The sequence below is a fragment of the Podarcis cretensis genome (genome assembly GCF_951804945.1).
Source record: "Podarcis cretensis genome assembly, chromosome: 8".
NCBI lineage: Eukaryota > Metazoa > Chordata > Lepidosauria > Squamata > Lacertidae > Podarcis > Podarcis cretensis.
This window is the reverse complement of record NC_137177.1, coordinates 55,181,480-55,199,355: the sequence shown is the minus strand read 5'-3', so window position 1 is coordinate 55,199,355 and position 17,876 is coordinate 55,181,480. Positions and strand designations below refer to the sequence as shown.

Here is a 17,876-nt window from a genome sequence, read left to right as displayed (position 1 = left end):
ATCTTCAAAAATATTGTAAAATTAAGGACTGTTAGAAAGATGTTGGGAAAAGAAAACTAGATGGTTTTGGTTGAAATGATATAAAGGACTAAGTAAAGACGAGTTGATGAAATTGACGAAAAGAGAGGACGTTAAATAATATATTATGTTAAACTACTTAAATGAAAATAAGGTTGGAAGGATTTGCTGAAATAACGATCTGAATTAGAATACAAAATTGGGAGGTGAGAGGAGGTCAAGGAAATAAGTAAAGGAAGAAAGATATGTAAAAGATTAATCAGTTCTTTTTATTTTTATTTTTATTTTTTGGTGTTGTTATTCCTTTTGTATTTTGTAATTTTCTTTTCTGCTTTTTGTTATTTTTAAATTTTGAATAAATATTATTAAAAAAAAGAGAGCAAAAAAGAAGAAGAAAGAAAACCAAGCTGCAGCTTCTGATTGGCTGCAGGTGCTTTCTGCACTCAATCAGAAGCCATGTCAGATGTTCAGCTTCCGAAAAATGTTTGCAAACCTGAACACTCACTTCCTGGTTTGCAGTGTTCGGGAGCCAAAACGTCCGAGTACCAAGGTGTTCAACAACCAAGGTACGACTGTATAGCACACTAACTAATAAATCAACTAAGATTCAAGCAAGATGAAAGAAAAATGAAAATGGTCATTGGATGTAAACTGATGGGAAGAAACATGAGACTTGAAAATCCTGCATGTGTTCTGAGGGACAAAGCTTGCCCTTGACTTCCACAGCTTCTAAATGCTTCATCATTTATGAGGGATACCAAGCTGGTCAGCTGAGATCTTTTACTGGATTGGGTTCCATATCCAAGCGTGGGAGTTATCTTGATGAAGAGCTGTGTGACTCAAAAAGGCAGCAACTCCCTTGCCAACAAAGGCTGGCCTCATAAAAGATAACACCTGATCTGATATCCTCTTATACAACACAGTGCCATATATAACTTCAACTTGGTATCTGATTATCCATGCAAGTGGTACATGGCCACTAGAAGGGCAGATAGTTAGGTAAGTGATCACTTAAATCATCTGGGGAAAATTCTACCCTGCCAAAATATTAAAAAGGTAAAGGTAAAGGACCCCTGACAGTTAAGTCCAGTCGCAGACAACTCTGGGGTTGCGGAGCTCATTTCACTTTACAGGCCAAGGGAGCAGGCATTTGTCCACAGACAGTTTTTCCGGGTCATGTGGTCAGCATGACTAAGCCGCTTCTAGCACAACCAGAGCAGTGCACAGAAACACCATTTACCTTCCTGCCGGAGCAGTACCTATTTATCTACTTGCACTTTTGGTGTGCTTTCGAACTGCAAGGTTTGCAGGAGCTGGGACCGAGCAATGGGAGCTCACCCCATTGCTGGGATTTGAACCACCGACCTTCTGATCGGCAAGCCCAAGAGGCTCAGTGCTTTAGACCACAGTGCCACCTGCATCCTATGCCAAAATATTATAGGGCGGTAATTTTCCACCATTGTGCCTCTACTATGGAATGCCCTTCACTCTGGCACAGCAACCATCAGCTGCTTCAGATGGATTGTAAAGATACATCTTTTTGCCCAGGTTTTCCTTAACCCATAAGATTGGACCCTATTTCTTTATTTGTTTGGATAACTAGATCAATAATAATGATAAATCAAGCAAAAAGTCCTGAATAGTCTGGGCCAGAAGCTGGACCTTTTCTTTCAGCTGGAACTTGCAGGAACTCAGTTCCAGCACCATTGACATTATAAGAGATTGAGGAAGGTATTCATGGTGAGGTCCAGCTCTTCTTTCCCCAGAAAAATAGTACTGGCCAGAAGTAGATACAACCCACTCCCACATGAACCTGCCCTCCCTCAGATCATTTCTGGAGGCCTTGCTTTCTATGCCCTCAACTATCTGAGATGTTGATAGATGATGAGAAGTCATGGGGCCCTCCTTATTAGCGACACCTAGATCACAGAAGTCATAGAATCGTAGAATTGGATGGGACCCTGAGGATCATGTAGTCCAACCCTTTGCTATGCAGGAATATGCAGCTGCCTCATATGGAGATTGAACCTGCAACTTTGGTACTATCAGCACCATGCTTTAACCAACTGAGCTATCCGGGCTATAAGTCCCTTCTACAGAAGGCTCACTTATCTCCTTTCTTTAGTCCTCACATCAAAACTTGGCTTATTTCTTCTATCTGGGGGGTGAATCTTTTGAGAGGAACACATAAAGCTGTCTTATATTGAGTCAGGTCATTGGTTTATCTAGATCAATATTGTTTACATTGACTGGCAGTAGATCTCAAGGGTTTCAGATAGGTCTCTCCCAGTCCTACCTGGCAATGTTGGTGACTGGAACTGGGATCTTCTGCATGCAAAGCAGATGCTCTACCACTGAGCCACATTATTAAGTTTTAACACTTCAAAAATTGGAACGAAGAATTCATAAAAGAAAACATGAGTTGAGAGTTTGAATGGGGCAGCTGCAATGCTGGTTTACTAACCTAGATTGTCATATGTACTTCATCTCACTTTAAAATTGTACTTATTATGAAGTGCAAAAAAAGCACCAAAGGCCCTACCAGTTCTGAACACCACCAAGATTATGGGGTCATTTCTTGGGAAGGTGAAAAAAATGTAATCCATCTCTGGGATAGTTTAAATCCTAAACGTCTATTTTTTATACTTGTGCTCAGTATGCGAGCAGATTTTATGAAGATTTCCATTTATGAGGCATAAAGGACGTTCAGGAAAAGGGACAGAAGAATGGATGTCTTGGAAATCAGAATCCTCGACAAGCAGATTAAAAGTAAATATTGGCTATTTCCTTGTTCCCCAGGGAGTCATTTTGTCTTCCCAGTTGCAACACCAATTTGGTACTTGAAAACCAAGGAAGAGTTGCACGCTTTCTTCCTGCACAAGCCGGCTGCCTCTGGCAGACACCATTGTTTTTAACAGGCACGATGACAGCTGATACTAATGCCACTTTGTGGTTCAACTGTCAGATGATGGAGCTAACGCTCTGTCTTCACAGATTATACATTTGTCAGTCCTGTGATGTGCTGGGCTTCTGCCATTCTACGCAGCCAGGAAGCCTGACCATTTTAGTTCCCCTCCACTTGAAGAGTCCGAGTGGAAAGGAAAGTGGTGGTGGTGGTGGTGGGGATGTCACCAAGCTACCAGAATTCCAAGCCACCTCTAACTATCCTTCACGTACTGCAACTACCAAAGCTGGTGTAAACAAGGAACACAGTCTGAATTCACATCATGGATTACAGAGTTTGGAATGCTTGGTGGGAGGAAATATTGTTGAGGTGCAGAAAGCATGTTGGACTATGTCAGAGATTCAAAAATGGGGAACTAAAGAAAGAAAGAAAGAAAGAAAGAAGAGAAGGAATCCCAACAGTGCTGATTTTTAGGGTGTATGGTCACATCGTGGGTGGGGAACCTGTTGCCCCCTAGAAGTGGGCTATGGGAGTGGTAAAACAAGAGCTGCCCAAGGTTCTGCTTGGCCTTCAACTTCTGCAGAAGGTCCCACTCAAACACCATCCATCTACAGCAAGGAGAGACAATCAGGTGCCCCCCCCCCGGACTTGCTGGACTCCAATTCCCATCGTCCCTGGCCATTGGTCATGCTGGCTGGGGCTGGTGGAAGTTGGAGTCCAAAAACTTCTAGAGGGACACAGGTTCCTTGGTGATATCCCTTCTCTCTCAAGCTCTGGCCATTTCCACAGTCTGCTTGGTTTTGTTTTCCACAGTCTGCTTGGTTTTGTTTCTCAGAAAAGAGTTGAATGGGGTGGGGTGGCTTAACTTTCTGAAAAAAACTAAGATAAGAGCTATGAGATAAGAGCTCAGAAGCTTAAGAAGCCCCCGATCCAGCTTGAGATATCTTGTTGGCAAGGTGACCCAAGGCAGGAACCCAAGTTCTTGACGTAATTCACCCTAATTGACTTCATTATTTGGAACATGCACAATCCTAGCATTCCCACTTTTTTAGGGTGCTGAGGGGGTTAGGTATAGAAGAAGAGACCCAGTAAATCTTACTAACTGTCAGCAGCCACAAGAAACTGAGAAGTGACAGATATCAGAGGGACAAGGAAATTACTGACAGAAGACATTTCCCCCCTAAATTGAGCATAAAGGCAATTTAATTTAAATCAATGTTACCATTCATATGGCACTTTAGCAAACTGCTACAGTAACCAAATCTATAAACTATTTGTCTATTGTGTTAAAGTTATTATAAAACATGGGTGGGTATGTGTTTTCGTTTTATTATTCAACTAAGCAATAACCTCTGATTAATTCCTGTTTGGAATCAATAGTTTGAATCAATTAACATTTTTCTGCTGTATAAGATAAATAAAAACTATTATTATTATTATTTGCCTTGGGCCGTGGTCTTTTATTACCTGTTTTTTGTGTTTACAGTACCAGCCCAGTGATGCCTAAAAGCCTGAGGATACCTAAAATGTTCATTGTGCACCAGCATCAAAGCTAGAGAGGCATCTTAGCTCCAGAATGTAGAGACTACCCTTAGATTCAGGTTTTTGAAGAAGCTTGCAAGAGAACTGATAAAGAAGTTTGTTCAAGAACTAACAAACACTTCACACAGAGACACTCACCTTTATGAGATGTGTGTTACCAGCAACAACCATTTCAATGAGTTCGAAAATGTTATGAGGTTTGTCTCCTCAATTAAGAGGTGCATGTGATATCATACTGAATTCTTTTCCATAAAACGTCTTCCTAAACCACAGATGGAATTAATGCAAAGAAAGGTCTACATGCCTACATAAGTACACTTTTTAAAAACAGAAATACATTTTATCTTTTTAATATCTATCCATCACACTAATCCCCACTGAGACACAACTTTCATGGTTATGAAAACTCTAAATAGCCATGATGCTATATAAATGAATAGCTACAACCAGCATTTTGGCATAAAATATGTAGTCTTTAAGCAGTTAAACAGCAGAATAATCTGCCCCTTGCCATGTTTGATGAGAAAAAGCAGAGAACCTATTATTGTTGATTAAAAAGCAGTATTGAGAAGACTCAGTCCTCTGCATGCTTACCTGACTGTAAGACCCATTAAAGTCAATGGAACTTACTTCTCAACGCAGATAGCATAGGATTGCACAACTTTCATAAACTAAAGGAGGGATGAGATAGATACTAAACTGCACTTTCCCCTGTCTTCTCTTTGTCTCGTCATGGGTTCATTTCTTCCATGGTCGCCATTAACTCTTAATCTATTCCAGCTCTCCTTATGGGTCATTGATTCTATATGTACCGTGGTTATTTTAAAATGCTTCCCTTTGGTCAAAGGGGAGGAGAGGAGAGAGGAGGGGGAGAGAGGAGAGAGAAAGAGGGACGGACAGAGAGAGAGAGAGAGCTGCCTTGAGCCAGATGGGCGACTTCACACTTCATTTATCAAACCCAATAGACTAGGCCCCATCTCCCTATGCTTGCTGATTGCAGTTAAATTTCCTTGCAATTTGGTAATAATTTTCATTATCAGACAGTGACCCTAAAATACAAGGAGTTTCCTTCCCCCCTCCCCACTTTTTTGTGGGGAGTTGTCTTCATGGCAGGTTTGAAATTCACAGCCGCACTCTTTTAGCTTTCCGGCTCAACAGTAGGACGTGAGAAGCTGCCTTTACTTTATTAAGAGAAAGATGACCTCTTGTAAGCAGAGGTCAAGAAGAGGTCAGCTCAAAGGCCTCAAGAAGCTCTTTAACAGCTATAACAATCTGTCCATCAGACCCTATCTCGCAGAATAAACAAACGGCAGCCTTTAGGAACCTTTGGTTGATTCTGTTAACACTCTGAGCATATTCACATCCTTCCTCCTTCCCTATTTATATCCTGTTCTTTTTCCTATAACTGCTGTCGCTCTGTGTACTGGGTCGCTAACACACCAAGTCTGCTTTAAAACAACCAACAAACACTGGGCAGCTTGATCCTCTTTAGATCCAGACAGGGATGCTGCCGGAGGACTTCCATCCCCCAGAATGCTCTCTGCCCTGCCAGTGCAAGAAAAGACCTGAGATGGCTGGATAAGGAACTTGACTAGGATTCAAGGGCTGGGTCTGTCGTAAGCGCATTACAAAAACCAAGAGGATTTCTAAGAAATAAAAGACACATACCCAAGAAGATTCTAATAATTATGATGATGCATTGCGAATTTAGCCAATTAATATCATTTCATGTTCAATTTTATAGGAAACGAAGAGCTACCATTTTAACACATGAAGTCATCTGCTAAGCCATGGTTTGTTTAACAAGCTATGAGTTAACCATGGGTTGTAGCACAGGCAGGCAAAGAAACCATGGCATGTTTCTCCAACGTCTGGCATAGTTTTCCAGCAGCTCTTCCCTCATGTCTTTGCAGTTTTGTGAGCATTTGGTGTTCAGTGCTCAGACAAACCATAGTGAAGGAAAAGTGCTGGATTCTCATATAACACCAAACGGTGGTTAAAATAAATTGAAGTTCAAAAGCCAACAACAAACCACAGCTTCACATCATGGTTTCTTGGCAGTAAACAAATCACAGTTAAGTGACTGGGCAGGGTTCATGCATAAGACTAAATTAGGGTTTAATAAACCACAGTAAAATAAACGTGGCCTGGTAATATGGGCTAAGAAGGTCACTGGCTGCATTTGCATGGACTTTGCATGGTTTAGTACTACATGGAGAAACTGCAGCAAACCCAAGTGGAACATTGTGTCTGCCTCTTCTTCCTCCTCCTATGCACCCAGGAGGACTTCTGTGAAAATTATATACATTTTCAAAGGAAGTTGACTTGTATCGTATGGACAAGTATTCTGGTGTACATCAAACTTCACAGAGTTTCAAGAACAAGAAAACTTCAAACCATGGATTAGAAACTGGCTTGTTTAATTGGGGACTTTCTGTGTACAAAGTTTGCCCTGTATACCCAAGCTATGGTACCTCTTGTCTCTGAATAATGAGCAAGAATCAGCAATGGCAACCTTCTCCAGAAATGGAGTCCAACCAAACTGGAACTGCTATATCTTTGCGATCAGATTGCCATAGAAAAGCAGCCCTCACTGCATGCTGGACACGTTCAATTCATTCTGCATGCTAAATAAATAAAGCCTGCTCAAGCAAGCTGCATTCTGTACCAAAAATGTTGAATTCTGCTACCTTAAGCAAATTTTCACCACTACCCCTTCGTACTCTGCAGACTTCTGTGTTTTGCTACTTGTGAAAAGACCAAAGCCAACAAGACCCAACCACCAAATATCTTGCCAGCCGCCTTGCTGGGTTCTGAGATTTCAGCCAGCACTGCTTAGTTTTCAAGACTGTTTTCACACCCATCAGGACTAGAGATTCAAAGCTTTTAAAATAGAAGTTTCAATTCTCACAGAGATGAACGGAACACCTGCTATCACACATGTCTATTGTTGTTTTACACTCTCCCACAAAACAGTGGCATGCACAAATGAAGCCCTGCTCATTCCTTTTTGGTACATACCGCAAGCACTTCGTAGCTGACACACTCCCCAAGCTCAGAGGATTAGTCGAGGGGCAAAGTTCTTGTGTTAATTTATAAGGAACCACAGAGCCTAGGGCTTGCCGATCAGAAGGTTGGGAATTTGAATCCCCGCGACGGGATGAGCTCCCGTTGCTCAGTCCCAACTCCTGCCAACCTAGCAGTTCGAAAGCGTGTCAAAGTGCAAGTAGATAAATAGGTACCGCTCTGGTGGGAAGGTAAACGGCATTTCCGTGCGCTGCTCTAGTTCGCCAGAAAGCGGCTTAGTCATGCTGGCCACATGACCAGCTGTACACCGGCTCCCTTGGCCTATAGAGTGAGATGAGCACCGCAACTCCAGAGTCGTCCACGACTGGACCTAACGGTCAGGGGTCCCTTTAATTTTACCTAATCCCTCCACCATTGGCTTAGATGCACAACTTCTATCCACTAGAAGTTGTGTGTAGGCCCAGTTTTATGGAACTCCCAGCTGAGAACACACAGGTTCCCCCCACTTGCTGAAGGCTCATTTAATCCAGCAGGCATTTTTAATTAATGTTTGGTTTTAAGGCTTCAACTGGGTTGTTTTTTTCATTGCATCTATATATAGTGCTTAAAAACAATTGTAGTTAAGTGGTATAATGTATAACTTGTTTAAGTATGTTCTATTGTTTGGCAGTAGAGCAGCAGGTGGTGAGCCCTCCTTAAGCAGTGGTTGGATGGCCATCGGTCATGGTCTGGTTGAGATTCCTGCACTGCAAGGGGTTGGGCTAGATGACCCTCAACTCTACAATTCTCTGCAATAAATAAATAAAACTCAGAGGAGGCAGAGAGAAGGTAAAAGCTGTCCTCAGCACACAGCTCAAATGACTCCAGCACATGCAGAACCCCAGCTTGCCACCATCTCCATGGCTTTAGGAGGCTGCACTACTCTTAACTTCATAGTCTGAAGAATCCAGTCCAGAAACTGCAACAGAGCCGAAATCCCATTACACCACTGGATTCAAGCACTTCCCCAATAGGGCAGCGCCCCTTCTATTATAGGAGGCTTTTTCCAGTGGGCTTTTTCCTATGCTGGCTGGGACTGGTAGGAGTTGTAGTCCAACATCTGGAGGGCACCACATTGGCCAACCCTGTTCTTTACCAGGCATGGCTAATTCGTGGCTCTCTAGACAATGCAGGACTGCAACTCAGGACTTCCCTGATCATTGCCCACACCGGCTGGGGTAGATGGGAGTCAGAGTTCAACACCTTCTGAGAGGCCACAAATTAGCTACTCAGGGCTACAGCCATTACTTGAGTGTCAGGACAATATAGGGTGAAAACTCTGGGGAAGAAAAGGAATATGATTTAGTGGGACACACATCTCAAATTTCCAGTTTTACATGGGAGCTCACAGCCAAAACTACAGTACTTGTATAAATCCGTTAAATATACACTCAGACTTACAGAGTCTTCCCCCTCCCAACCAGCTCTGGCTGTTTTCCCTCTGATCTACTTGACCTAAATTTCTCCAAGTTGCATTGTTCATAATATGTCTTCTCTAATGCACAACGTAAGGTAATTAGAGTCATCTGTATTTAACTTCCAGAGAAGGGGAAAAGGAGAGAGAAAAAAATCTATTATCTAATCTGGCTGATCCCCTGATGGCTTGCTGAAAGTAAAATACTATAACCTATTGCCTGGCCTTTGACAAGCGCTAATTATTTCCTGTCGAAGCACATTTTTCTTGTGTAATTCCAAAGTACACAATAGGCTGATCTCTAAAACACAGGGGCTGCTTCTCCAGAGCCTCGGCGGATGTTTTATAACTTTCACCACCCCAGCGAACGCTTGACGGCTACTATCGTCAGCGCCTCCATTCCAGACATCTCTCCAAACCTTTGAAGAGGTAAAAAGTGCGGGATATGGTAACAGTCTGTTTATGTGGATCATATGGATGGGACTCTTTAAGATAGGTCAGTGTGATGAGAAACATCAAATGTGAGTCAGAGGAGAGGGGAAACCGATTACAGTTATTTAATACTCTGGGGGCACTGTCTTTTCTAAGGCTTTCAAGACACCATGCTCTTGAAATTTTCTTTCAGGTGTTTAGTTTTAATGAGGCCTGCGTTTCGTCTGCTGCTAAGTCTCTCCCCACACATGCCCCCTGTTCCTCCCCTTCCCCTCTCCACCCTGATGCCTGCAAAGTACTTACCATTTTTGTTCTAGAAGCTAAATTATGTCTGTTGGCTCCAGCCTCTGACTAAATTGGTAGTTGTAAGGGAAAAGGCCAGAAAACCGTGTAACTAGATTCTTTCCAAGAGGGAGTCCTCTCCCCCTCATCTCCCTACGGTGCTGCTTGGTGATTATTTGTCCTACTAAATTGATCCACTCACTGAGTTACATTTGTTATGTTTTCTTTAAAATATATGTATGTGCACACACTACCCTGACTTTTCCATTTTTAGTTTGTTACGTTTCTAACCCACAGTGCTCAGTCTAAACAGAGGAGGTATTCGCTGCTGGGCACAGACCCTATGGAACTGAAGGCGAAACTTCTAAAACCTCAAATCTGGTGGGTAGAACCCATCTGCACAAAGAGGCTCCCTGAGAGGAATTCATTTAACTGGTTTGAGGAAACCAACATCTGGTACGGTGTTGTCCCGAGAAAGTGGGCATTCGCTGCTAGTTTGAAACACCAGTCTAGGCACAGATGCACTGGCTCAATTCAAAGTGCTTTTTTTTTTTTTTTTTTTTTTTTTACATAGAAAGCCCAACCCAGCTCCAGACCTCAATTATATTTCAAAATGGCTCTCCCATTATGAACCTGTCTGTATTCTTTGGATTTCTTTTGAGGTCCTTCTCTGGGTGCTCCCTATAAGGGAGTTTTGGAGGGTAGAAACAAGGCACAGTTTACCTCCACTGGGGCTCCCAGTTTGTGGAATTCTTTTTCCAGTAAGATCTACCTGACACCATCATTAACATTCTATTGGCACCAAGTAAAAAAAAAAACACCTTTATCACTTCTCCCAGACATTTGACAGAAGATGATGATTTGCTGGATATATTTTGCTGCTCCCACCCCCCTTTCTTTTTTGCTGCTGTTTTACTGGGTCATATCAGTTTATTTATATACAACATTTCGCACAAATTTGTGCTCAGATCTGTGTGTGCCCCAATCTCCCAGCCATATAACGCTGTCCCAAACTGTCAAATTCTTGTTTTCAATTTTCTCATGCACAAAAATGTATCTACGGTGCAGGGCCCAACACACAAATATGTTTTGCAGATAACCGTTTGTTTTGAAAATGCAACAGTAGAGGGATGGCCAAATAAATTTTCATTATTTTTTTTTTTAGAAAAAGGAAGGTAAAGTATCAATCAGTATTTAATAAAATCTCACTTTAAATGCAAGAGGCAACCCAAATTAAAGTTTTGGCTGACAACAACCCTGCAGTGTGCTTTTAGTCCCTTCTACCATCACCATCATCAACACATGGTGAGCTAAAGTCAACTGAGAAATAGGCCAAGTTCTTTTGGGTGTGGGAAAAGCAATTGGTGAACTTCAGGTCAGGGATGGGGCAAACATAACCGCATACACAATGATGTTCTGTAGAAAATAAAAACAACGTCTCTGCACTTAGAAAACTAGACATCAAGGAGAAGAGTTCTAGCCTTGCTTGGGACATGCCAGCTTTTGAGCTCTCAAAGAGAATTCCATCAAGTGAATCCCCACCACCAGTACAGGCCAGAAACAGGCTTACTACCTCCTCAACTTTGAGGGGACCTGGCCCTTTTAAAACAAAATTTGAGGGGGCTGAGGTGCCGCCAGACCCCTAAAATAGGCACGCCTGCATCACGTCCTCACCTTGCAAGCCAATCCTGCCGTAGCTCCTGACGCTCTTCAAGAATGGGCAGGAGGCAGCTGATTCGTTCATTCCTTTGTTCCTCCGCCTGTTCCTCTTTCCTGAATTCACAGAGCAGTAGGCTTGTCTTGGGGAGCAAAGGAGAAGGGTGGGTTGGAAGAAAAGAGAAAGGCGGGGGGGGGAGGCCATAAACATTACAATCCAAAAATAGGAAACAAAGCATAAAATTAATTAAAAAGCCCATAAGCAAATAGAGACAGTAAATCAATGGCCCTTCTTTCTTTTTTTATTACGGTTCCCCAGCTCCCAAATCAATACAGTAAATGATGGTCCAAAATGGCCACCATCTATCTGGTTTTTAATCAAAGTACACGGAATGCAAGGTAAAACCTCAAAGCATCATTGCCCTAAGTAATACCACATACCAGGCATTCTAGGTGTAATTTTCACATTTTTGCTAGACAGAATTGCTTTTCTTTTGTCCTTGTATGGGTGAATTGTTATTAGAAAGTGTGCATGAGGCTTGCTCCCCTCCACCACCACCCCATCTCTAATGATTGCAGGGGGAACGTTTTAATTTTTCTTGAACTTCGCCTGTTACAGACAAGAAGAAGTAGAAAATCTCTGTAATGCTGATTTGTATAGCGATTTCCTACTTCTCCCTTTTAACTGCTTCTTATTCTTCCCCTCCCCTTGTTAATAAAATGAATCATTCAGCAAAATAATGTTTGCATTAAGAAAAACACTGTCCAGGTGTTGAAAACACAGGCATGTCTCTTTTAAGCAATTTTACAGCTATGTAAAACTGTAAAAGAATCTAACATATAAATCACTCTTATGGCCAGATACTATGCATTTTTTACACAGAACTAAGTCCAGCAGAACTCACTGATGTGCACTCCTTAGTGGGTGTGCAGTGGGGCACGCGTCTTAGATAGTTGAAAGGAACACTGGAAGCTGCTTAATAGAATATCAGACATTGATCCATTTCACTCAGTATTGCCTACACTGACTGGCAGTGGCTCTCCAGGGTTTCAGGCAGTGGTCTTTCCCAGATCTACCTGGAGATGACACTGTCAAATGCCCAAGACCCCATGTTCACCTATTCTTGATGACTTGAGAGCCCAACAGGTTCGCTAAGAGAGTAACATCTGCTAAATAAAGGAGTTCGAGACTCCCAGAGATCAATTCTTCACTGAGATGGGATAGGGCTTATGGCAGCTGTCCAGGCTTGAACATGGCTCAACTTTGCTCTGGAAGTTGTCAGAACAAGCTGCCTACTTGAAGCAGTCCAAGCAGTCTAAAACCTAGCATCTGACTGACCATCTTGTTTCAAGGGGTGGAGAAATTGAAGGGCCCAGTTTGGATTTAGTGGACTTTTCTGGAATTTTCCCATTTGAAAGGGGGAGAGATGAGGTCAGAAAAAAACCCTGAGTCAAGTTGGAGAAAGTCTCAGTGGGTTTGCCCAACCCTAATCAAAAGACAATGTTGTAATAATAATAATAATAATAATAATAATGCTGTTGTTGTTATTTCCCACCCTCCTACTATCCTTAATTTATTACTAATTCTATTAAGCAATTTCTTAAAAATAAGTCCATATAATATAATTAACACAAAACCAAAATAGCCATGTCTATAATTAGATGGCTGCACCCAACAGATTCCAAATGACTTTTTTTGCTGAAATTGTGGGCAGGATTGAAGCCTAAGAGAAAAAATATGGTTCATTAAAGGGTTTCCAATGTTCATCCCATTTTAGGAACCTGAGTTAAATAAAGGGTTAGAAGGTGAAAAGATGTGCCCTGACAGTGAGAGGTCAAGAGTTCAAGAAATGTGGTCAAAGATGTTATCAACTGGGAAAGCTGTTTCCTCAAATCAACACTGATGATTTTTTTAAAAAAGGAATCCATCAAAAAGTTTACTGGTATGACTCCTGTCCCCAGAAGATGGGAGAGTCTTCTTCTGAATGCTTTGCACGCTATCAAAGAAAGGTCAACTCTGGGTTCTTCGTCCATGTAATGATCTTTAATGACAGATAATTGTCTACAGAAACTTTGTTTTACCCAATGTTGAGTGAAGCCTTCAGATTTGAAAACTGGGCTCAGCTTTGGTTCAGGGCATCCCTCTTCTTCCCCCAAGATGTGCTTGGCACACAAGGTCAGCAGAACAAACAAACAAACCCTGCAGGTCTGCTTTATCTCATCAGTCTCTCAGCAGAGACTTTTTGGAGGGTGCTAATACTTAGGACCTGATGAAGCTATCTTTCCTCTGCTCCCTATGCTGGTGAAAGCACATCCTGAATAGGCCCCAACAGAGATAACAAGACATTGCTTGCCATTGGAAAGTCACAAGCAGTGTTTTTTAGAATCGTTATTCTCATCAATTAACTTGGTGCCCTGAAAAAGCTCTGGGCTCCTGTCACAGCCACTCCACTTCCTGCAAGGCAGTGCCATGATTCCACATATTTCATTTCTCCCTGTGTTCTGGAAAACAAATACTCCAGATTTAAACCAGAGCAGAGAAGGCTGTTCCATTTTCAGAGTCTTGCTTTATTTTGTCAACAAATGAGGTTTTCACCAGGAGATCTAATGTACTCGTTAGTATTTCCAAAGAGATTAGCAGGATAAACCTCTGAGCCCTTGCTAAGCTCTTCCCACTTCAAGGAAAGCAGTCCAACAGCCAATAATCAATAGCAAAGAGAAATGGCGGTGCGGATAAGACATGTGTTTGCAAGCAGTGAGATTCACCTTCTGCTAATTGTCCAGCTTGTTTCAGTTGTTTTATGGTGGGAAAATGACAGTATCGTGACAAGAGCTGGATGCAACTAAAAGTAGAATTTAACTTGAGATCTCGAAGGCATACATGTTGGCTAGGACTTGGATGATGTATATCAATGGTAGCTTGTATATCTCATCGGTATACACAGCATGTAATGGGGCCGTGTTGGCAATTGCTATGGTGAAAGTGGCTGGCATGTTTTAAGTTATCACCCAGCAATTTGGACATATTACGCTCAAACACTGGTCCTATTTTGTTTACAGCATGTCATGCTTGATATCAAAGTTTCACTCAACAACTTTTTTGGTGCGGAGGGGGGACCATGTTGAAAAATGGTACTGTGTTTGTGGAGTGGAAGAAAGCAAAGGGAGGAGAGCAGAGAAGTGATGAGGAAAGGGGAGGGGGGAGAAAAGAAATTGTTTATAAAATCCAGCTGCTCAGACGTTGGCGCCAGAAACTTCTCATCCTGCTACTTTTATGCCTGCAACCCCTTTTACCTCCCCACCCTTCGCCTTGCACAGGTAAAACTAAAATGTTGACTTCAATGCTTCGGAGAGCACTCAACTGATTCTGTAACATGATTAATTGCCGAAGACACGGCGGACCATATGGAACAGAGAACGCATCAAGTAATTCATACTTCTGTATATGATCATTTTGGCCCCTGTTGTTTTAATGTACAGGAAAGAGCTAGTATAGCACAGACCTGGTGTCTTGCCCTTGACAGCCCATTAAGAAATCTCAAAGCACCTAGTTGAAGTTATGCTGTTGGCTTTTCAATAGCAGCCCAATAAAACAGGAGCAAAGCTTTTCCAGCGAGTCTTAAATCTTTCACATATAGTACATTAACCACTGCTGCTAAAAACAACTGGTTTCTTATGATAGGAAATGGGATTTGATTTCTAGCCTCTGCATACTTACCAAAAGCCTTTTTCTGACCTTTGCAGGGTTTACAAAATTGTTGCTTCTCCCCCCACCCCCCAGCTAAGCCTTTTTCTTTCCTTTCAGCAATTTTCCAAGGGTTTCTTTTTCTTTTTCCTTCTTGGCTGCGGTGAGCCTAATAGACTTGTTTAAAGCTCAGTACATTCTACTCTTACAGTTGCGATATGCAGCCTATACAATGAAGACAGACTCATGGGAGCTAACAGGCAAGAGATTATTATTAAGAGCTTTCTCCCCCGGAGTCATAGAAATCATGACAACAGGTAAAAACATCAGCTACCCTCAAAGAACCTATAAAATAAACAAAAATAGAAATGGGGTGGGGGAACCTTAATGAAAAATACAAAACACATACAGGCTTCCTATCAGCTGAAAGGACAAATCATAAAGCTTCGTTAAAGAAACAAGATCAATCTATTAATTTAAAAAGCATGTTTCTCTGGAATTATGTTGCTGGAAGATTGACTTGTTGGGCTGTATCCAACTAAGTCCTACACAGAGTAGACCCCTTGAAATTAATAGTCCTAACAAAGTTAACCATGTCCATTAACGTCAATGGGTCTAGTCTGAGTAGTGCTCAGATCAGAACTCACTTATTCAACTACACATGGAGGGTAAAATACTGGGGTCAAATAAGACCCCACACATCAGGGATTTGGGGGGGGGGTGAGATGAGCTTGGCAAGGACTCTAATTTAACCTAAAATGAATTATGGAATTTTAGTTTGTTTATTTAAAACATGGTGATATCACCCTCCAACTCAAAATCTCAAGTGATTTACAAAGTTTCCAGAGGGATGGCCCTATTAATCTGTGATGGAAGCAAAAAAAATGATGAGACTTGGGATACCATGAAGCTTTCGTAGAATGGAGTACAAATAAAACAGCAACAGGTAAACATAGCAAAGGGAGGGGAAGCACATCAAAAGGTTAGAAGTAAGGTGCTTCAGTCACAAAGGCCTCCCCAATATTGAGGAATATTATTTGAAAGACCACATAAGAATGGCATGCTTAACCGTGACATGGTGCCAGACACCAAGTCCTTGAAGGATGAACCAGACCCACTCCACAGGTCAAGGACCTTGATGAACAGAAAGGGTACTCCTGGAACCAGTACAGAGGACCCCTCAGAAGAGCCCTCTTGGAGCTCTGAGAGGTGGTGAAGGTGGAGCCACTCTTCAATCTTCAAAGTGCTGGTGCTAAGAGGTCCAGGAGCAGGCTAAATAGTGAGGACTCATCTGTGGGTCCACAGTCGCCTTGTGAGTAACCCAACCCTGAAAACACCTTTGTTACCTATAGCAGTGGTTAGGGTGTTTGCCCTCAGACAGCTTTCCGGGTCATGTGGCCTGTATGACTAAACCATAACAGACAGTCAAGGCCTTTATTGTTAGAGCATACATAGAGTGCTGAGGGTTAGAGGGGAAGTTTTATATATATTTGTCCGTATCCATTCATGGTAAGCTATGAACCCAAATGCATAAGGAAGTCAAGTAAGTGGGGGAGGTGCCTACTCAACATAGACGTCAAATTCCAAAACAAAAGTCTCTCTTTGCGTCTCTCTGTTTTCATTGCGGCAGTTAAAACGGCAATAGAGGAAGAATACTGTTTCCCTTTGAAGCCACTTAAAATGACAATGCTAAAAAGTTTAATCCTCTTCACAAAGCTCTTTTTGGCAGTATCCGACATACATCGGCAGGAACATTACTTTTGGCACTTTCCATTATCCAAAATATTTACTTAGCAGCGTTTTAAGAAGTCATCTTTTATATACACTGTAGATGTCAATATTACCTTTGCTTCCCCAAAGAAGTGTATGGTGGGAAATCCCATTTCCACCTTGGTGGGGGATTCCCCACAAATAGAAAAATCTATAAATACCCCTCCCCCAGTATCTCAGTGGAAAATTTGGCTTATTCAGGTTATGTACTTTAAGAAAGTAGGAAAGACAAATGAGAAGGCCCTACTCCTAAAGACGTCCACACAGAAGGACATTCTGTCTAAGTCTGTGGGAGTTCTCTAAGAAAATAGGTCAACTAATTAAAAAAGGTAATGTCCACAGAATGGGAGATGGCATGATCCCCAAGGAAGTGGTCTATGGGGAGCTGCCTTCAGGCACCAGGCCTGTTGACAGACCAACTCTGTGTTACAACGATGTCTGCAAACATGAAGGCTGGCAACATGAACCCTTCCCTGTGGGAATCCCTTATGGACGACCACAGTGCCTGGAGATAGACTATCTGGTTGTGCATCCACAGCAGTGGAACGACCGCTAGGAGGAATGCAGGAAGAAAAAACACCATGGTACACCTGCAACAGCACAACTGGATGTCTTCCTCCGCTCCAGCTGCAACAAAACATGCCTCTCCTGTATTGGTCTCTACAGCCACAGCAGACACTGTAACTCTCCAGCGGTTTGGCTTCACCACCAAAGGTGCACACTTACATTGTCTCCCGAGACAGGCAGATGCCAGCCGATAACAAAGGTGGTAAAAGATACAGCAGCTGTCCACAGAAAACCTTTATTGACCTTTAAGCAAATATCTATCCACACTGGGCCTCAGCCAAATAGCTGTTTCAAGGAAGGCTCCCTCATTTGGGAATAAGGGTTGGGCTGGGTCCCCTGATCATCAACTTTAAAAAATAAATTCAACTGTGCACACACTCCTGCTCCCTGATATCTTCCCATACCCTCCAAAGCAGAGCTCTGTTAGTCACTGCTGAGGCATTTTGTGTTCAGAATCAGAACAGCACCTGGAAGGAACCTTAAGGTACAGAGGTCTTCCAGGTTCAGAAAGGGGCAGGAGGGTCTCTTGGACAGTGATC

The 17,876-nt window shown here is 42.3% G+C and overlaps 1 protein-coding gene across 9 annotated transcripts in view; it reads right to left on the bottom strand.

The window, feature by feature from the left end:
• FTO (FTO alpha-ketoglutarate dependent dioxygenase) overlaps window positions 1-17,876 on the bottom strand; it is a 269,303-nt gene that overhangs the window by 143,196 nt on the left and 108,231 nt on the right. For 8 of the 9 annotated variants that reach the window (XM_079988834.1, XM_079988829.1, XM_079988826.1 and 5 more), the window contains one exon: window positions 11,334-11,458. The exons of the other annotated variant lie outside the window; for it this stretch is intronic. In XM_079988834.1, coding sequence (XP_079844960.1) covers window positions 11,334-11,458 — 125 coding nt within the window. The remainder of the gene's footprint in view (window positions 1-11,333; window positions 11,459-17,876) is intronic. 9 annotated transcript variants of the gene reach the window in all.